The sequence below is a fragment of the Lactuca sativa genome, chromosome 4 (genome assembly GCF_002870075.4).
Source record: "Lactuca sativa cultivar Salinas chromosome 4, Lsat_Salinas_v11, whole genome shotgun sequence".
Taxonomy (NCBI): Eukaryota; Viridiplantae; Streptophyta; class Magnoliopsida; order Asterales; family Asteraceae; genus Lactuca; species Lactuca sativa.
In genome coordinates, this window is record NC_056626.2 from 123933306 (window position 1) to 123956255 (window position 22950).

The following is a 22950-nucleotide window of genomic DNA, read 5'->3' on the forward strand; positions in this document are numbered from 1 at the left end:
TTCAGACACTGGAGGACATGCTCCGAGCGTGTGTGTTAGACTTCGGGGGTAGTTGGGATGCGTATTTACCATTGGCGGAGTTTTCCTACAACAACAGCCATCATTCGAGCATTGGTATGCCGCCTTTCGAGCTGTTGTATGGTAGGAGGTGTCGGACTCCCATTTGCTGGGGAGAGGTGGGACAGAGAGTGATGGGCAGCACGGAGATCATACTCCAGACGACAGAGCAGATTCAACAAGTGAGACAAAGATTATTGACTGCCCAGAGCCGACAGAAGAGTTATGCAGACAGGCGCCGATCCGAGCTTGAATTTCAAGTCGGCGACTTCGTTCTCCTGAAGGTCTCTCCTTGGAAAGGAGTGATTCGATTCAGGAAGAGGGGCAAATTGGGGCCCCGGTATATTGGGCCATTTCGTGTGGTTGCAAGGGTAGGCCGGGTAGCCTATCGGTTGGAGTTGCCAGCGGAGTTGGGTCAGATCCATGACACTTTTCATGTATCGCAGTTGAGGAAGTGCATAGCCGATGAGTCGGCAGTGGTTCCATTGGAGGATATTCAGGTGGATGCGAGCCTGAATTTCGCGGAGAGACCAGTGGCGATCAGGGATCGGAAGATCAAGGTTCTGAGGAACAAGGAAGTACCTCTGGTGTTGGTTCAATGGCAACACCGTAAGGGATCAGAAATGACTTGGGAACCGGAGCGCGAAATGCGGGAGCAGCATCCGAAACTATTTGCAGAGTGAGACTTCGAGGGCGAAGTCTAATCCAAGTGGGGGAGAGTTGTAACAGCCCGGAATCTCAGGTATTATTAAAATTATGTTTTTGGGGTGATTTAAGAGGGGACTCGGCGAGTTGGAGCCTAGACTCGCCGAGTAGGATCGCTGACTTGGTCGCGGGATCGCGACGGGACTCGACGAGTCCAGGTATGGACTCGGCGAGTCGACGCTGTTCAGCAGAAACCCTAACCGTTCAGTTTGAATCGTATATAACGCCTCTTAGGCCGTCATTTTCAGTCTTTTGGTCGATTGAGAGGAACCCTAATCGCTGTGGACGTCTAGAGCAGGAGAGAAAGCTTTTGGAACTTGGAAGAATTGGTTAGACAAGAAGAAGAAGAAATTGGTCAAAGGAATATCAAGGAGGATCGAGTCCTGAGGTTGGGGGACACAGAGAGAACGTTCTCAGGTAATACTCGGATCAATTATGTTAGTTAATGTGCCTATGAACCTAGGGTTTATGAAAAACCCATTTAGTGATTAGATGGGTTATTATGTTATTACCCAGATGATATACCCACAGTAAAGAGATGTTTAGACGTCCAGAGGGTCCCATGGTTGTATATCTTGGGACCATACGTAATTCAGGAAGCAGTTACTCGTCTGCATGGCATGGACTCGCCGAGTTGTTCTTCAGACTCGGCGAGTAGCTTGAAGATTTACTGGGACTCGCCGAGTTATTCTTCAGACTCGGCGAGTGGAGTCGGGGTGGCCCCGCGATTCTTCCAGGAGTAACTCGTCGGGTCGATGAGGGTACTCGACGAGTAGATAAGGAATCTCAGAAAGTTGGAAGACGTCTAGACTCGCCGAGTCGCCATGGTACTCGCCGAGTCCGGTTGAGCTGACCGTTGACCGTTGACCAGAGTTGACCTAAGTCTGACTTCTTAGGGATAGTCACACTTAGAAGAGATAAGTATTAATGAGTTACGTAATGTTATAGGGAGGTTGTAGCTCGTCGGTTGTGCACGAGTCATTTCAGGAGTTGCTAGCTTTCAGCATATACGAGGTGAGTCTTCTCACTATACTGTACCCGGAAGGGTTTGACTGTGTGACCGGGAGGTCGAATATGTTATGTGATATGTATGCTATATGTGGTAAGTTAATTGTTATATGTGCTATGTATGATATGTGGGCCGGAAGGCAATATGTTATGGGCCGGAAGGCGATTATGTTATGGGCCGGAAGGCGTTGTATTGAGGACCGGAAGGTCAGGGCCTGGAAAGGCGTATGTGTGTAAGTGTATATTGGGGAACTCACTAAGCATTTATGCTTACAGTTGTTGTGTATGTATTTCAGGTACTAGCGAGGACCGTGGGAAGGCGCCGGCATGATCGATACACACTGAAGATTGTTTTATGATCTTGGGAGTTTGAATAATTGTATTGACCGAATAATTAAACTATTTATGCCTTGTTTTTAATGGAAACAATTATGTTTTAAAAATGAAAATTTTGTTTGAAAAATTTGAGTTGTTACATTTCCTCTTCATTTTACCCTCATTTGACCAGACAATACTCCAGGGAATTACTCTCAACCTTCATCTCATTTTCAAGCACAAGAACTTCCTTCCAAAGCAGGGGCGGAGGTTATATAGGGCCAGGGGGCTGTGCCCCCCCCCCCTATTTTTTTTATATATATAGCCTTTATGTATTAAAAAAGTTACATATTATGCCCAAATCTATAAAATTTTACTTTCCCCCCCCCCCCTGTTCTTCAATTTTTATACATATTTTATTTTCGGCCCCCCCTAATCGAAACTTCAAGCTCCGCCCCTGTTCCAAAGCCATCAAAACCATGAGCTAAAGGGTTGTTGTCCCTTTTGTGTTTCAGCCACCATTTCACCCATCTACACCTTCCTTTTGCTTGATATTTTTACCACCAAATACCCCTGGAAGTTACTTGTTATGATACTCAAAATTATTGATTCAAAACAGTGAGTAAACTACCCTTTTTCTTGCTCTTTTGCTGTGAAATTTTCATGACAGTAACATAGCCAAAAGAGTGGTTGTTTTGGAGCATCAAACCAACAACCAAAAGTTCATCTTTAACCTTCCATTCTTCAAGTATTCACATAAGGTGAGCTCATACCCCTACATTTTCATGTTTTCTTCAAGTTTTAGGGGGGGGGGGAATACAAGTTAGAACACTAAACATAACTTAAATTTAAATGACAGCTTTCTACAGAAAAGTTGAGTCCTGTTCACGGACTGTTTTGACCATCTTAAACTTAATATATTTCAAAACTATACAATATGGAAATATTTCAAGTTTATACCTTTCTAAGGACTACTCGCACGCGTTCATACGATTTTTCTATAATTTATGGCAATTTTTATAAAACTGCCTGTCATTTCAGAAGTGATTTCAGACCAGTCTGTGAAGATGTTCATTTTCACACTAGTTTGAGACCACTAAAAATGATAATAAAAATTAGGAACAAATTAGACTCATTTTATAAACTCTCAGAGGTGACGGATTCAGTTTTTGACTTACGATGATTTTTCTATGAGTTTTCTAAAAATAGGGACAGTAAAGGGTAAAACTGTCAAAAGTGGTTTACAGATTTGTTAACACCTTCTAACATTTTTGAGCAATGTTTATACATTAAGGAAGTTAAAACACAATCATTTAAATATGTTTAATTACCATTTTTACAAAAGTGATAAGTACAAAAAGGACTTTAGTATCAAACTTAAGGATTATTTCATGCAAAGTTTCTAATAAAAACGTAAGAATATGAACAACAATTACGAAACATACCAAATCATCTTTTAAAACTTATACATATATATAACCATATACATATATATGTTTTGTTTGCAAACTTGTCTTCTACATCGAAAATATACATATATATGTTTTGTTTACAAACTTGTCTTCTACATCAAAAATATACATATATAGTTTACGAAACTCTACTCCATTTGTATCCTGTTGAGCAAAGGGTAAAATATTATCAAATGCATATCTAAAGACTTCACATCATTTTTCATAGCTATCCCAGTCTTAGGGGATGATCATTTATACAAACATTTTCACACGTAAATCTGTTTTTATACTAAGTTTTGTGAGACATTAACTTCACGTACGTTCGAGTACACATTTCAAGTCCTGTATTATATACCAGAATCCCTTAGAGGGGGAGCATGGTGTTTGTGTATAGATCTATACGGGCTTGACAACCCCGCACCCTGACTGTTAGTTACAGTACACCATTTGGGGTGACAAATGTCAGAACATTCCAACGCCTGAAGAACGTTCTGTATAGGCATTTCTAGTCAAAAGCATGGTTATAAAACTCACATGGAGTATTAAAAACACATTGATTTACGGGGTTTTTTCAGACGTATTGGAAATTTTATACGTACATACATTTTCTAGAAACAAACATTGGTCTTGAAAGAAGGCTACATTTATGTTAGTAGAAAATATAGGATTTTCTAGGAACAAACAAACAAGAACAAAACATTTCATTTCATACAAACATTGTCATTTAATACTTATGAAACTCACCAGCTTAAATGCTGATCTACTCTTTCAAAACTACTTGTATGTCCCAGGGATTCAGTAATTACAGGTAACAAACAGCTTTTGAAGAAGGGACGCTGCGGCGCCAGTTTTAAATTCATATTTTGGCATCATATTATAATTGGTTTTGAACATGTACCTTTTAACAATGTAAACTTTCAATTATATATATAATGGTTGTATTGCTTTCTTTACTATGTATTCATTTGTTACGTTACCACATGAAGTCATCCGCCCCCGAACGTTTCCGTCGTTCCGGTTTGGGGGTGTGACAGTTTTGTATGATTATCTAGGGTGTAAGACATTGCAAAAGTTTGCTACAAACATTCATGAGTGCTCTTGAAATAAGATTTGAGTATTGGACTAAACCCACGCTCACATGAATCACTTCATGGAATTTATCATGAGTGATTGTGAGACAATAATATCATATAGTCTTCAAACCAAGATATATGAGTTGTTTATTATGAGTTGGTTGTACCTTTATGATTAGAAACTACATCAGTAACTTGATGTTATAAAACGTATTATTGTGTATGATTTAACGAGTGGTTGGTACAAGCATATAAGTCGAAGTTTATATGTTCCTTTTATCCTAAGAGGATCAAAAGTGATATCTTGGCCCCCTCGATGATTTTGTTTTGACTTATGTGTTGGGCCCTGTTACAACTAGCATTTTTGGCTAGGAAATTTTGTCTTCGTGTAATCAACTCTTGTGTAACTTGTAATCTAAGTTGATGTTATGTACAAATGCTCATTCCAAAAACAACCATTTGAATCAAAAACTCACTCGTGAAGTCCAAAATCTAATTCAATACATTTCACACATTCAACTATGGGTTTGTAACCCTAATGTCCCGGTTCAAACTCAGAATGTACCAGGATCCTCTTATTGTGCCTAATGCGCCAGTAAACTCTCAATTTGGTTATTTTTGGGTCAAAGAACCCCATTTGGACTCTAATTGGACCCACTTTCATTAAACTATAACCTTTTAGGCCATGTTGGGCCTAAAATGACTCACTTGTTTTCATAAGCCTTATTGGGCCGTAAACAATCTTCTTAGGCTTCATTGGTCTGAAAACCGAATTCGTTTATCATTTTGGGCCGTAAAACCTCATATGAGCCCAATGGCCCAAAAACTTTCAAAATGGGTATTATAATTTCGAGTATTATAACAACTAGCCCAAACATTTTTTTTATTCTTTCTCATTCTCGGCATATATATATATATATATATATATATATATATATATATATATATATATATATATATATAATGTTATGGGGTTGATTAGAGGATGACACCTCACTAATATCCTCCATACATCTAAGCCTAATACACCTCATTTATCTATGCAATCTCATACTTCCATGGAACCCCTCCTCTCACTTCTTTCCTTCCCTTCCTTATTCTCTGCCACTCTTCATCTTTTACTCTTCATTCAAACTTCAAACACACAAAAACTCTCTCTACAGTCTCAAGAAATATCCACTATTTCCACCAAGATTTTCATGTGTGTTTGTATGTAAATCCAAGAATACTCCATCAAACCCACTCATCTTGGTAAGTTACTTCCATCTAAAATGTTTAACTTTACGCTTATGTTAAAATTATTCCTCTTAACATCATTTCGTGATTTATAATCTTAGAACTTCCTAAGCTTGAAAACTCAACTCAAGGAAGCATCTAAGCCGAAATCTCCTCCAAACTCTTCATCAAAACCGATCCATCACCCCAATGTGAGTTCATACCCCTTATTTTTCGGTTTTCACTTTGTTTTGGGGGGAGAATGCAAGTTGCTTTGTGTAGATCTATGTGTTTAAGCATGATTATGTGTGTTTTACTATGTTAAATGTTGTGTTTATGTGTTGTAAACTTCATAAACTAGAAAATATGCTAAAATATGATGATATTTGTAGAACATAACACGTGATACAACTTATTATGCAAAGAAAAGTTTTAAAACATTTCAAGGTTGTTTAAAACTAAGAAAATCGCATAAGAGGGCCAAAAATGACAAAATAATCATAAAGTGAAGTTATTATATAACTCACAGTTTGAAGGGACCAAAAAGGATTTATTTGAATAAATATGGACCTTTATGGTTTTTATGATTTTAAAAGGGCCAAAATTGTTACTTTTCACAAAATGGGCTTAAAGATGGGCCTTCACAGGTTTTATGGGCTAAACTTGTAAATTTTTGGGCTTTTGGGGGCTTGAGTGTCATTTTAAACAAAGTTGAGCCAAAAATATTATTTTTCGGTTATAAGGGCTGAAATGATAATTTATCAAACTTGGGCCAAAAAGGAAAAATTCTATACATTGGGCCGAAAATGTCAATCTTACATAAAAATTTGACCGAAATGTTAATTCTAACAAGAGTGGGCTAAAAATGTTATTTTACTCAAATCAAGCCCTTAAATGTAAATTTTTGGTTGTAAAGGACCTAAAGTGTCATTTTTACCAAAAATGTGCCTAAATTGTAAATTTTCGGTTTGAAGGACCAAAAATGTCTTTTTACAAAAAAGTGTGCCTTTTTTTCATTTTGGTAAACAACTAAATTTAAACAACCAACGTAATAACAAACGGATCAATTACGTCATTACACTTCTTATTGGGCCTGAAATAAAATTTACATGTTTAGTGGGCCTTAGTTGTCCTCTTACATGTTTATTGGGTCTGGAATATACCTTACATGTTTATTGGGCCTTAGTTGTCCATTTACATGCTTATTGGGCCTGAAATATAATTTACATGTTTAGTGGGCCTAAGTTGTCCTCTTACATGTTTATTGGGCCTGGAATATACCTTACATGTTTATTGGGCCTTAGTTGTCCATTTACATGCTTATTGGGCCTGAAATATAATTTACATGTTTAGTGGGCCTTAGTTGTCCTCTTACATGTTTATTGGGCCTGGAATATACCTTACATGTTTATTGGGTCTTTGTGGTCCATCTACATGCTTGTTGACTTCACACATTCACATACATACTCGTTAGACCTTGAAAACGAAATACATACATGGAAACAATATAAACTGTGCAATTCAATATTCGCGTAAATTCAGTTAAGGCTTTTGTGAGACATTTCGTTTGACACCTATCTAGTGTACAACTGTAGCTTCTGTTATAACCAGAGCCTCCTGGAGGGAGAGCGAGAGTTTGTGTATAAATCTATACGGGGATGACACCCCATACCTGAGTTGTTCGTTATAGTTAGACTAAGCCAGTCTAGGGTGACAAACCTTGCTTTAAACAAGTCGAGGTCTGAAAAACATCATGACAGGCAGATTAGTCATTATCAAGTATGGTTATAACGACTCACAAAGAAAGTTAACTCCACTGTAAAATTTACGGAATACATTAACGAATCTACAATTACAATATTATGCAAACACCAACTTACGGTCTTTGGGTTTTAATATTAGAACACTTTTACAGGCAGAAAATATCGGATTTTCTTGGAAAAACTTATGCTATACATCACCTTTTACTTACACAGAAAACATGGGATTTTCTGGAATACTTCCCTTATATATTTTTTTAAATCACACATGCTTTAATACGAGATTTGATACAAAGCGTTCAAACTGTTTTACTTCTTTTACAGAAAATATCAGTTTTTCTGGTGTTTACAAAGCAATACAAACTTGTCATACAAATACACTTATGAACTCACCAACATTATATATGTTGACCGTTTTCAAAATAACTTGTATTCTCAGGAAACCGTTAAGCAGGTGGACATCAAGGTCATGTGGAAACTTGTGCATTTTGTTTGCTATTATAAACACTGATATTTTGGGATGTAACTCATGTAAACAATTACAATGATGTAAACTATGTATTGTTGTATTATTTCTCGTGTGATGATGATGCATGATTTGTTTCAATTGTATTCACTGTGATGATATTACAAGATGAAGTCACCCAAACCCCCAGACGTTTCCGCCGTTTTTCTCCGGTTCGGGGGTGTGACAGGCCCGGTGAGAACTCTATTGATGCGTTCAACTAAGTTCTATGTCAAACAAATCAAAAATCGGGAAATAATTTGTTGGATAATGAGTATGACTTTATTCCATGTCTTTGTCCACACGATATCTTGCAGAACAGAGGATTATATGATCCCATATCTGATGGGCGCATCAGAGTTCAATAACGACCTTTTAGAGCTATGATTGCTAATCGGATTTTGAAGTTACATCGGCAGTTATAGTTATTAGACTTATCCAAGTGGGAGACTGTTGGATTAGGTGTCTAATCTCATAACTATAATTGGTATGTACTTGACCCGATAGTAACATGGTCCATTTCGGTTTGCCTTCATCAGAACAATTTGATAGGATGGATATTTAAGAAAGATGTTATTTATGATTTATTAATATATTATAAGTATAATATATTAATTGAGAAGTCATATTATTTAATTGATATTGATCAAGAATTAATTTGGAGTTAATTTAGTGAATAAAAGAGACTGATTAAATTAACAAGGACTGATTATGTAAATGAGTGATACATATGGTTTGGGCTAATGATCCATGATTGGTTTGAATTGGACTAAGCTTATGTGAAATTCCATTAAGTTTTAATCCAAATGAATTGTTGGATCATAAGCCTGAGTGTAAGAATTAGGGTTTACAAATGACTATTGGAATTCTACACTATAAACTGCTCCCTTAGCTCCAAAAGCAGCACCCCTTGCATTTCAAGAAGAGCATAGACGATTTTGGTGTCTCCTAAACCTCTCTCATATTCATCTAATTGTTATTGGTGTTTGGGACTTGTTTGAGGCATCACACTTGGGGTGCTAAGCTCTTATAAGGCCAAGTTCTACAAGCTACATGAAAAGGTAATCTTCTAACTAGTTTTTATGATACATATATCAAAGTTGCATGCTAGTTAGGCTTTATGCTTTGGAAAATGAATATTGCATGTATAATTAGTGAAAACTTAGATCCAAAGCATTAGGGTTGTATGTGCACCATAGGGATGTTAGAGTACATAAAAACCAACAGTGGTATCAGAGCCTAGGGTAGTTTTCTGTTATATTGATGCATTGGTTGATTTTCAAAGCTGAAAAAGTCACATTTTTGGCCTCTGACTGATGAACTCGACGAGTCCAATGATCTGACTCGACTAGTTCACTCACTAACTGGCAACTCGACGAGTTCAGTTTATGCACTCTACGAGTATGATCTTCTGCTTGCAGATTTTCGAGCCTTTTGGCCATAATTGGATTAGGATCATTACCACAAACTGTTTTGTATCATAAAATCTGTTTTTTTTTATATGGTAGTGATTATCCTCATCCAATAACATAATGATTGTCAAATTTTAAGATAATTATTTGATTTTGTTTAAAACTAATTATTTGTAGAATTTGAAATTATCTTGCTATATTAGTAGTATTAGGTCAAATTGGTAGATGATAAACTATATGATTATTTTTATTAGTTAAATTTGATCTAAATGTTTCTTGAAGAGTTTCATAACTTGTCCTCAAGTTATGAAAGATGAAAAGTCTCATTCATGAAACTTTAACTCCTTAAGTTATGGAATTCAAAAAGTCTTGAAAAGTTTCATAACTTGCCCTCAAGTTATGGAAATTGGAAAGTCTCATTTATGTAACATTAAATTCTAAAACTCAAGAGTTTTTTAAAGAGTTTCAAAACTTGTCATCAAGTTTTGAAATTTGAAGTGTCACATTTATGAAACTTTAATTCCAAACCCTAGAATTTTAAAAGTTTAAAATTTAACCCTATACTATTATAATATTAAAAGTTTAGTACTTATATATATATATATATATATATATATATATATATATATATATATATATATATATATATATATATATAAGACAAGTCAGTCTTACCATTAGTAGGCCTCATTCACAAAGCTAGTTTATAAGGGGTGTTTAAGGAGCGTGTGTGGTTAACCAGCACACTAATTTGGGATTGGCAAGAGTGGCAAAGGGTAGCTTGATGTCAATCACGGATCAATGGAGCGTGTTTGGTTAACCGGCACATTAATTAGGTGATAAGTAACGTCAAGAGTACCAAGCACATTTGCACGGTTATTCACACCTTGTTTGTGATCCTCGGTATCCCAGTCACAAACTTGAAGGGCATAATAGAGATTTAAACATGTCATTGAAAGGTTCAATGAATCTCAAAAGAATATAGGAATTTCAGTTCATTTAAAACTTAAGCTTTATTTTCGTTTTTCATGGTGGAAATTGGTAAATCGCCATTAACCTACCTTCAAATATTTTGCAATTTGATTACAACATCCCTTTTTTGAATTATAGAATATTGTGTTGGGTCATAGCCTTAATATTTCATTTGGGTGTTATATTAAGGATCCTTATCTAATCTAAACTTTGTATTTCTTTTCAGATTTCTATTTCGAACACTGCTTCAAACCCAATCCCTTCTGGCTCTTTCTCCCTCATGAACTTATGTAGGAGGGTCATCTTTGATGGATTGAACTTCAATGACTAGATTCGAAACATCTGCATGGTCATAACAAATTGCTGAATATAAGGCTCATGAGAGGGACGCGACAAAGGTGTCTTGTATCATGATTGCTACCATGATTGCTGAGCTTCAAAAGTCCTATGAGGACTTTTGGCCCTATGAGATGCACCAAGACTTGATGGAAAGGTACCATCAAAGTGCTCGGCAAGAAAGGTATGAAATCATTGCCTCCATGATCACAACAAAAATGAAGGATAGAGAGTCCATCACGGCCCACTTGCAAAAGATGCAAAGGTTTGTGGACCGCTTTCTGAAGTTGAATGTCAAATTCGATGAAGAGTTGGCTATTGACATTATCCTACACTCTTTACCTCCTTGTTACGATCAGTTCAGAATGACCTATCATATGAACAAAGAGGAAGTCACTCTAAGCAAGCTTCAGGGCCTTTTGAGAACTGATGAAAGTAGTTTGAAAGGCAAATTTGTTTTGTCTACACCTACTACTACCCCTGTCTTGGCAATTGGACATGGGAAGGGAAAGAATAGGTGGGCTCCTTCTAAGAGCCACAAGGGAAAATCCCATGATGGACCCTCTTCTAGTAGGACCAAAGTTGGTTCTGCTAAACCCTCTTCAATCCAATGGAAGCCGAATGCTTCCATTGTCATGAAAAAGGGCACTAGAAATGAAGTTGCCCCAAATACTTGTAGGACTTGCAGGATGGGAAGATCAAGCCCACCTTCGCAGGTATTTACACTATTTTATCTAATAACTCATCACATGCTAATTCTTGGGTCCTTGATAGAGGATGTGGTTTTCACATTTGTTCTGATTTGCAGGGTCTAAAAAGAAGTAAGGGTGTGGAGCACGGGAATATGAACTGGATCATGGAGAATAGGAAAGGATCGTCTGTCACCAAGATTGGAGTTTATTCTTTATTGCTTAGTAGTGGGTTAAATTTAGAGTTGAATAATTGTTGTTACTCGTCTGATATGGCGAGAAATATTATTTCTTTTCATGGTTTGTATAAACAAGGTTTTACTTTTTCATTTAATAATGAGATTGGTGGTATTAATGTTTATTATAATGGTAAATTTTATTTTGAAGCATTACTTTGTAATGGTATATATATGAAATTGTGATGGTTGTAGATAACTTAGGAAATAATGTGTTGCATATCAATTCATCTAATGGTTTGGATAAAGCATGCTTATGGCATTGTTGTCTTGGACATGTAAACAAGAAACGCATAGCCCAACTCCAAAAGGATGGAGTATTTGAGTCATTTGACTTAAAGTCGGATGACACGTGTGAATCTTGTTTACTTGGAAAGATGACCAAGTCACCCTTCATTGGTTCTTGTGCAAGGGGTGAGGGTTTGTTGGATCTCATACACACCGATGTGTGTATGAGAGGTAGGGATGTGGAGCACGGGAAGATGAACTTGATCATGGAGAATAGGAAAGTATCGTCTGTCACCAAGATTGGAGTTTATTCTTTATTGCTTAGTAGTGGGTTAAATTTAGAGTTGAATAATTGTTGTTACTCGTCTGATATGGCGAGAAATATTATTTCTTTTCGTGGTTTGTATAAACAAGGTTTTACTTTTTCATTTAATAATGAGATTGGTGGTATTAATGTTTATTATAATGGTAAATTTTATTTTGAAGCATTACTTTGTAATGGTATATATATGAAATTGTGATGGTTGTAGATAACTTAGGGAATAATGTGTTGCACATCAATTCGTCTAATGGTTTGGATAAAGCATGCTTATGGCATTGTCGTCTTGGACATGTAAACAAGAAATGCATAGCCCAACTCCAAAAGGATGGAGTATTTGAGTCATTTGACTTAAAGTCGGATGACACGTGTGAATCTTGTTTACTTGGAAAGATGACCAAGTCACCCTTCATTGGTTCTTGTGCAAGGGGTGAGGGTTTGTTGGATCTTAAACACACCGTGTAACACCCCGAGATTCAGGTATATTCCTTTCATCCTTGTTCTTTATTGTTTGGGCATGTTTAGTCCTTGAGTGTAGGGTTTGTAGCAAGTGAGTACGCTGGGCGTACCAGAGGGGTACGCTGCGCGTACTCACGTGCTTAATTTGGACGCGGAGTCGCCAAGGTACGTTGGGCGTACCTAGAGTTACGCCGGGCATACCCGGCCCAGGTGCAAAAACCTTAATCCTCCTTGTGCGCTATTTAAAGGGTGTTATGGCTCATTCCTTAGCCTCCATATCAGTGAGTGAAACCCTAAAAGAGAGCCCCATCGTTCTTAGTGTGTGAGAGTGTTGATTTGAGCTTGTTGGTGCTTTAGTGGATTAGTGAAGAAGAAGGAAGGGAGTTCATGGAGGCTAAAGCTTGAGGTGCCATTTTGGATCTGAGATCTACAGAGGAAAGGGCTACACTTCGAGGTATAAAGTTCAAAACTTTCCTCTTCTTTTGGTTGTTGTTGTATGTGTCCTTTTTAGGGCTAAAAACCCCAAAGGTGGAGACTTTATGAGTGTAAAGTGCTCCATGGTCCGACATCTGTCCCTTTTCAGTGTTACTAGTGATTTAGAGCCATAAAGTTCCCATCTTGGATGTTACTTTGGAGTCATGCATGTGTTTTAAGCCTTCTAGAGTTGAAGGTTGGATCATTTTGGGAGTTAGTGACTTATTCAGCCATACAAAGGCTTAAAGTCATAAACTTTATGGATTAATGGGCTTAGATAGGGTCAGATCTAAAATATGGACGTAGGTCTTAACTGTTTAAGACCTCAAGAGAAAAAGGGCTGAAGTAGGGGGAGTACGCCGAGCGTAATCCCTAGTACGCGCCGCGTACTGGGTGGCGCTCCCCGATTCTGAGATGCAGCCGGGTACGCTCAGCGTACACATCTGGTACGCGCAACGTAACCCGGAGAGTTGACTTTTGGCTGACTTTTAGGGTATGGTCTATTGTGCGGCCTTTGAATTATGAGAGGGGTAAAATGGTATTTTACCCTTATGAGAGTGCCATAAGAGAGCATAGTCTAACCTTTGAGAGTTATATTAAATAGAGTGTTATTTTCATATGATTAGGCGGAGGCTAGGCCAGTGTTTACTGAGTCAGAGATTTACCGAGATACCCAAGGTGAGTCTTCTCACTATACTTTACCTAGTGTGGTAATAGAGTTAAGAGACAGAGTATTATAGGGTTATATGCCATTGTGATTGCATGTTATTATGTGATGTGATTTATTGTGATATGTGATATGCATGATTCAGAGTTACAGAGTTGGGACTTTCGGGTCCCTAGAGTTAGGGCCAGAGGGCCCACAGAGAGTTGGGGTTGGAGGGCCCCACTGAGACACATTGACGAGAGGGTCAACAGAGTTACAAGCCTCGAGTGGCTATTATGTGATTAGTGTGGTATTTTGGGGAACTTACTAAGCTTATGCTTACAGTTTTCAGTGTTATGTGTTTCAGGTACCAGTGATGACCGCGGGAAGGTGCCGGCTTGATTCGTACACACACATGGGATTGGATGTATTTTGATTATGGGAGACACTTTGTGAAATAAAAACATGATGTTATGACATTTTATGAATGAATGGTTTTGTTAAAATGTGTTTTTCAAATGCGAAAAATTGTTTTAAATTTTACGGTGTTACACACCGATGTGTGTGGACCCTTCAGATCCGCCACAAGGGATGCTAACCGCTTCTATGTGCCTTTTACTGATGATTATAGTAGATATGGGTATATCTACTTAATCAATCATAATTCAGAAACCGATAGAGTCTAAATGAAAATTGTAGATCTCATTGATAGCTAAGTGTGGATATAAAGAGCATTAAAATGGAGTTTGTATGAAGAAGTTATGAAATTTTGAAGTTTCATGAATGCGCCACAGGAAAAAAGGCGAGGCGCGCAACCTTCTAAAAGCTGTCATGTTGCACCGCGCAGAGCAGCACGTGCGTCGCACACAAAGAAGTTGACCAACCTAGGGCGCGTCATGCAATAGCCTGTATACGGCGTGCCTCCCAAGAAATCAGGCTACAAATACCTTATGTTTCCCATCCCCCTTTGCACATTTCTAATAATCTATTTCAAGTTCCTACTCCTTTAGCCCAAAAAAAATCTCAGTGTTTAGGATATTTTGTTGAAACCCTAAGGTCCATAAGAGCCGATAATTAGTAGCTATTGAGCAAGAGTTCTACCGGTACAATTTTTAGAATTTTTTCAGGAAAATATTTGTAAGTTAAATTACACTCAACATTATTTTAGTGTAATTTATGTTTATATTCATAGTCGTTTCTATGAATTTGTAAATAAGATTTATTAGTGATTATGAATCATTATACTGGATTGATCTACTTACGAGGGTGATGTCTATGCTAGAATTAATGAGGTGTTTAAAGTGGGATTTCTAAACAGTATACTCTGTATACCAAACAGACCATACCTCCAATATGATATCACCTAGTTGCTCCTTACTTAATAGATCTTGATGTAGACATTAGGATTGTCGATGGATCTAGACTACTATTAATCATAAGAAATAATAAACTAAGACTTAGTGATAATTGAACCTAGGTCACATCAAAGGAAAGGCTAAGTGTTGAAGCGAATTGTTGCCCAACTTTCTAGTCATCCACTTTAGCAAACAAGTGCATAGTTACTTCAACTTACACATATATAAAGTATCTAGATGATTAAATGTTATGTGTGCCCATTATCTGTATTACTTGATATCTATGTTAGATGAATTATGTGATTTTTACTTCATTTAATCATATATGTATTTTCATATATTTATATAAAATATATTGGGAAGTGATGGGTGATGAAAATGATGAGAGGACTTGACTATTGATGAACCACTCATCTAATAGAGTATAGATGACGACCACAAACTATTCTAGACAATCCAGTGGAAACGCTGGCAGGCTTGCAACCTGTAAGTGTTAATGAAGTATATGTTTATTTGATGTGCTCTATCCCCCCATGGTTGCCTATTGACATATATTGCTAAATAAATCCCCCAAGCAATATTGTCCACCCGTTGTTGATGACGATCCTTAGGATAGGTCCCTTCAGATCAATATTTTAGGATTAGTATTTGAGAATAACAATAATGGGTAATCGGGTGAATTATTTGATGTGAATTATATAATTAAAGAACTTAATTATTGTGGGTTCAAAACCATATATGCTCACTAGGTCTCCAAGTCTGACTCACTCAGTTTCTTTGTATCATAGGTAACGATACAAAGGCACAACATTGATGAGTGTGAGGAGTTGTTAGGCCATAGTAAAATAAATTGATGTAATACATGTTAAAACAAGTTTATGCTTATGTATTTGTATTAACGATGACATCTCAAAGTTTTTTTGTATGTCAATGAAATATATTTCTTCGAAAATACTTCAATAAATATGTTTTAGGAACAAATTCCAAATTTAATGAATACTCTGAATTTATAGTTTTAAATTTGTTGTGAAATTTGGGGATGTCACAATTACTCGCTATATACATGTTCTAAAATCATAGAATCACCAAGTTCCTTATCAATTTTTATTTGGAGAGATCAATAGGGCGAATCTCAATTATTGGATCTCTAAAAAGCGCCAAACCAAAAGCTACATACATCTTAAATGACCAAATGCATGGATTTCTCAAAAGATTGGAGATAAAACATTACAATTCATATCAGATTCATATTGAATCCTTAAAAACACCAAAAAAATTAGAGAATGGTGTACCGGGTGGGTGATCAACAAACTTTGGAATTCCAAAAACTCAAGTCAAAGCTTTAACGAGCAATAATTTACCTTGGATGTTTCTCCAATTGGAATTGAAGTTTGAACTTGGGAAGAAAGCATGAAAACTCTTCGAAATTGATTTCTTCGATATGAATTGAAGTTTATTTCCTCTCTATATTCTCCAAATCTTCCATATAAATATGGAGAGCAGATTTAGGGTTTCGGTCTTCACTTACATCCATTTGTGCATAAATAGCTCTTTATCAAAGGACTATGTGCCATTTTTACCTAAATTAAGATTTTCTTAACATTTAAGATCCTTATGCATGTGAACAATCAATCCAAACTCAATCTAAATATTATGACACAAATATATTTCACATAGATAACATCAACCATAAACTCAATACCATAAGATGAGCCCAACACTATAGAATAATCTCATGAAATTATAAATTCCCACACAATATACAAACCCGGGATAATGATTTGGTATAATATAATGGATGGTCTTAATACACTTGATAGACCCACTAAGTAGGACAAGTATATTAGTTAGGCCTAATGTACAAGATAACTAACAAACTTACTTTTAGTTCATAAGGAAATGTACTACTTTTTAATACTATTTAATCCATTGAAAATAAAATTTTAATGAAAGGATGATAATTAACCCAATTATCCAAATTTTGAGTCTTAAATCAAACAAGGATAAAATGTTACATTAACAACATACTTCAAAATCTTATTTGACATAAACTTTCTCCCTAGAAAATTTTATATAAACGTTTCATCAAAATGTATTCATTGACACCCAATTGTTAATTTAATGTCTCTTCGAACCTCTTTTGTTGAATTTTAAACACTTAAAGGTCAAATTTCTTACCCTGTTTATCGACCATTGACATAAGGGGACACCGGTTTCAAGTACTAACTAATATGAATAATGAACTATGAAGTGCTAATGCTTAACACATCGTAAACATATCTAATCACAATAAACACTATATATTAAACCATTAAGTGCTCAATAACAATAATATCATGTTTTAATTATATTCGTAATTATAAGAAAACACATAATGATTTAGTGTTTTTCCGAATGTTGTTTTTGTTACGTCAACCGTTAACTTAATCTATCCATATACCAACACTTGGAGTAATCCACATGCCAAAACTCATCCACAACAATAGTAAAGTGCAAAGTGTGTCAGGTTATAACAAATTTTAAAATTGATCATGACATGTGCTAACATAGAATTATAATCTTGAAATATTTATTAGTTCATATTTTTAGAACAACTGACACACACCCACTCAAATATATTCCTAAACTATTTTTTCCCACCACGAGACTTGAGCCCTCAACCTTTTAAGGGAATGACACTTTTTCAAATTCTTGATACCGCTAGGCCAAAATTCATTTGGTTATTGGTTCCTATTGTAGCGTGTCGAAAATCTCAAATAAAAATTTCATTTTTAAAACAATCCAAAACGTATATTCATGTGTTCAATAGACAATCAAGTGCAATGTATTCTCAAATATCATAGTGACTCATAAAAAGATAATGTGAAAATAAACTTTGGGGGATGTAGTGTGATCAAGCAGGGCCCTTCCCTTTCGAACGTGAAGTATAAGTTTAAGCACCGAAACTGTAAGCACAAAACTTAGTGAGTTCCCCAAAATACCACATACCATACATAACATCGAGAATCACCACCTATAATGCCCACACCCCCACCCCCACCCCACCTCCCCGACATAACACCCCCTCCCCAACATAACAGGCCCTGCCCCAACATACATGCAAGAGTCACAAAGATAAATAACATTCCACACACTATGGTGAGAATACTCACTTAACACTTGAATATGATCAACCAAAACCCGAACTAATCAAGGAACCAGTGCTATCACCCACCTATCAAAATTTTTAAGATTAGTCCTTAACCTACCGTCCATACTAACCATTTGACCAAAAGTCAACCAGTATAAAAAGTCAACGATTAAAGTTACCCCATACGAGCTTTACGTCGTGACCAACCATTGGCTACGTTGTGGAAGTCATACGGCAAAGCCACAACGTCGTGGAAACTAGTCTTAAGATCTTAATGGTTACGCCCCATTGCATGGTAATCAAACTAGGTCATGTAATACCACTTTCCAACCAACACCATGGTCTAGAAGCTAGATAATGCACTCAAATGCCTTGGAGTACACCCAAACTCCAAAGACACAAAGATTAGGACTAAAAATCTCTTAAAATAACTTAACACAAGATCTAAAGATACAATGAACAAGGTCGAGACTTTATACATCCACAAGGTCAGAAATAAAGTGAAGATGCTAGATCCAAGCCAAAACCAAGCTTCCAAATCACAAGATGAACTATTTATTCTTTCAAGCTTCACAAAAATGGCTCCACACTCTTAAAACTCACACAAAGAGGCTATGGTTTGGGTGATGATCATTTCTAGAGGATGTAGACTGCCAAATGAGGCAACCATAGGAGTTAGTGTCATTAAATAGGGCCCTAATCCCCAAATATAGGGTTTTAAACCCCAGACGTCGCAACGTCGTGACCATGACCTTGCCACGTCGTGGTGGTTCACGGATGCTTGTTTTCCTAAAACGGATTGTCATGTCGTGGTCATTCCATCACCATGTCGTGATCTAGACAAAATTCTAAAACTTAATTAATGAAATTAAATTCAGAAGAACCATACCAGAAAATGGATATTACACTTAGGGTGCATTTGTTTCACATAATTCCTTAGGAATTAGAAGGAATTGGAAATTAAAATCTATGGAAGATTGTATTTGGGTTACCAAAGGAATGAAATTAGATTTCCATAATTACCATTTAATTCCTTATTTGAAAGAATTATAATTCTTCCACTGTGCATCATGAAAGTAGATTCAACTCTTTATCCTTATTTTAAATTACATAATCATCCTCCAACTATATATGAGATAAAAAAACTCGTTAATATGACTTTTGCCTCTACTTTTGTTTTTCTTTTTTCTTTTTTTGTTTCTTTTTTGCATATGATGATTTTTTTTGTGTCCCATCTTTTTACCATTTATGTTTGTTTTCTTGAAAAAAATGAGACAAAAGTCCTTAAATTATTTAAAATCCATGGTAGTTATTTTTTTAATTCAAATTTTGTAAAAGAGTTCAATAAAAAAATGTTGTAATTAAATAAAACTTTGTCGTGTTTATTAAAAAATATAATTAGTTACAAAAATAATTAAGGGTATTTCTGTCTTATTACAAAATTTATTTTTCAATTCCTTTATGAGATACTAAACCAAACTGAAAACATATTTCATTCTATGTCAACCAAACGTATTGCAACTTTTAGTACATTCAGATTTCAATTCATTTGATAGATTTCATTACTTCCAAAAACATTATATGAACCAAACGCCCCCTTATTATATTAATATTGTAGAATAACATTACATGTTAAGCAACATAAATACACTAAGGGTATATAAGTGTTAGTGTTTTCAATCGGTAAGCATTAAATCTATATGATGATTAAATCTATATGATGTTAACATTGCTAATAGCCAATACATGATTGTCATATAAATTTCTTTCAACTAACGGTAGTCATTTCATTCATAATTGAATTTTAAGTTATCCCCAAATACACAATTCCAACAAAACCCTCAAAAGATTATCCTTAAATCACAACATCAGAGTGATACATAAACATATGATTTGTAACATTAAAATATGAAAATATAAATACAATATACAACCAACAAAAACAATTTAAATTATAGAATAAAAGAGAAAAAAAAACCTAAAACACTAACCCCTAAATATATGTTGTTTCAGTGTGGAAAAAATATGGAAAATTCCTCATATATTGTATAATCTTTAGACTATCTTCGTTGACAATCCAACCCAACCCAAATATTTATTAAAAACTATTTTCTCTATCTTTCATATACACAACCTAATTAATCATGAACTTTTACCCACATTAGCAACCCAACCCAATCTTTTATTTTATTTTTAAAAAATTATCAAAAAATATATCAACATTAGCTCATTTTGTAGATAGTTTTATTTTATGTATTTTAATATATTTTTAAAAATAATATCATGTCTATTTTTTTATAAAATAAATGAAATATAAAATAGAAAAAGGAAAGAGAAAGATGATGAACTAGGTTGGAGGGGCAATCCGCTCACACCATTTCTTTTCTTTTTAATTTTTTTGAGTGAGCTGATGAAGTGTTCACCAATATGGATAGTCTTAGAAGGGTTACTAAAATCGTCAGCATTGGTGTTACTTTTCTAAAAATAAACAAGAAATAAATGCATTGAGTGTGGACAACTAGATGTAACACTAAATTGATGTCACTTCATCCATAACACCAAGGGGAAAATAGTGTTCCACATGTTATATCATGTTGAGAAGTAGAAAGAGATAATAAAGAAAATTATTTGATTGGTTGATGAATGAGATAGCCAATCATCTTTCTTGTTTTATCTTGTCCTCGTTACTATAAGATCCACCATAACACCCCGTAACGAAAAAAGAAATGGTGTTCATCAAGTGTTATAACGCCGTTTTACCAGCCACGTCAGTCATAACGGCTCTCTTAACATGCCCATACCGAGTACTACAACAAAAAAACAGTACAACGGATAAACCACAATTCCAAGAGTGTAACTTTCTCTATTTTTAATGAAAAAACTTATATTTTAAGGTTTGTTTTCATAGAAATTAATAATTGTATTAATTTCCCATTTTCCAATACCATTACCCCCATTTAACTTTCACTTTATTTTACTAGCTCAATCCGACGGCAAGAAACTCTCGAAGCGCCACTGGCTCATCCCCAGCCGTTGGATGGGAATTGTAAATTTTGAATTTCTTTTACCATTGATGACGTTGCATTTTCATTCCCATTTTACCCCTAAACAAGAAAACCGATATAATATATATACACACATAATGCAGTGAGCTTAAAGATAGTCATCCAAAGTTCTAGAGAGAGAGTAGGGTTTTCTCTCTCTTCTGATTTTCAGGGCTTTCCGATTTCTTCTAGGGTTTCTAAGAGTTCTCTTTCAAAGCTTTAAAACAAAAATGGCTGATGACGGTGCTAGGAAATCGGGAACCGTGAAGTGGTTTAACGATACCAAGGGTTTCGGCTTCATTTCCCCCGAGGACGGCAGCGAAGATCTGTTTGTTCATCAATCATCGATCAGGGCTGAAGGATTCCGTAGCCTCGGAGATGGCGAAACTGTTGAATACGTTGTCGAGAACGGATCCGACGGACGGACCAAGGCTGTGGACGTAACTGGTCCTGATGAGGGACCTGTACAGGGAAGCACACGCGGTGGTGGTGGCGGAGGCGGCCGTGGAGGTGGTGGTGGTGGTGATCGTTATGGAGGAGGAGGTTATAATGGAGGTGGCCGTGGAGGAGGCCGCGGTGGTGGTGGATATGGAGGCGGTGGAGGTTACGGAGGAGGTGGAGGTAGTTATGGTGGCGGAGGCGGTTATGGAGGCGGAGGTGGAGGTGGGAACGCATGTTTCAAGTGTGGCGAGTCTGGACACATGGCTAGGGATTGCTTTCAGAGCGGTGGAGGCGGTGGTGGAGGATACGGTGGTGGTGGTCGTGGAGGTGGAGGATACGGTGGCGGGGGTGGTCGCGGCGGAGGTGGAGGTGGAGGTGGCGGTTGCTACAACTGTGGTGAAGATGGGCATTTCGCTCGTGAATGTCCCAACGCCAACAACCGTTGATCTGCCAGAGGATGAATGGTAAATGTGTATTCCCACATTTACTTTTTATCTCCTCTGTATCTTGTTTACTCTTTTGCTGTCTATGTTGAAGAAGAATCAATGGGGTGATCCAAATGTTTTGATGTCACTTTTTTAGTTGCTTCATCTTGATGATGATCATCTTTAAATCTAGGGTTTCGGATATGGTGTCTTACTAAATATATATATTGATAAAAAAGTTAGGTTTTTTAGTCTGTGTTAATGGGAATCCAAAGATGGTTGAATGGAATGATATCTATTTTCTCTTTAAACATGTATGATTTGAAATGTGGACTGCTTTATTGTTTCTCTAAAGATTTGCTACACCTCACATGCAATGGAAAATATATAGTTTTTTTTTTTTTTTTTTTTTTCTCTTTTACCATTTATATCATAATATCATATGCATCTTATTTCATTTTATCTTATCTTGAATATAAATGTCTTTGTTTTTTTCTTGTGAGTTTCTATTTGAAAATGATATTTTTTTTATTTGGCAATGGTGAAAGTTCTGGCATTTTGTTTGAAAATGTGATATATGTTTTTTGATTTGGATTCTCTTTTATTTTTGAAGCCACAAACGATATTCTAACGCCTTTATATATATATATATATATATATATATATATATATATATATATATATATATATAT

The 22950-nt window shown here is 36.1% G+C and overlaps 1 protein-coding gene across 1 annotated transcript; it reads left to right on the forward strand.

The window, feature by feature from the left end:
* The first annotated feature begins 21496 nt into the window (after positions 1-21496).
* On the forward strand, positions 21497-22569 carry LOC111877944 (glycine-rich protein 2). The gene has a single exon (XM_023874448.3). It carries the CDS (start codon positions 21623-21625, stop codon positions 22277-22279), a length of 657 nt encoding a protein of 218 aa, XP_023730216.1. The 5' UTR covers positions 21497-21622; the 3' UTR covers positions 22280-22569.
* Positions 22570-22950: the final 381 nt, after the last annotated feature.

What these genes read in the sequence shown, in the direction of transcription:
- LOC111877944 (XM_023874448.3), top strand. Translation starts at nt 21,623, where the DNA reads ATGGCTGATGACGGTGCTAGGAAATCGGGAACCGTGAAGTGGTTTAAC.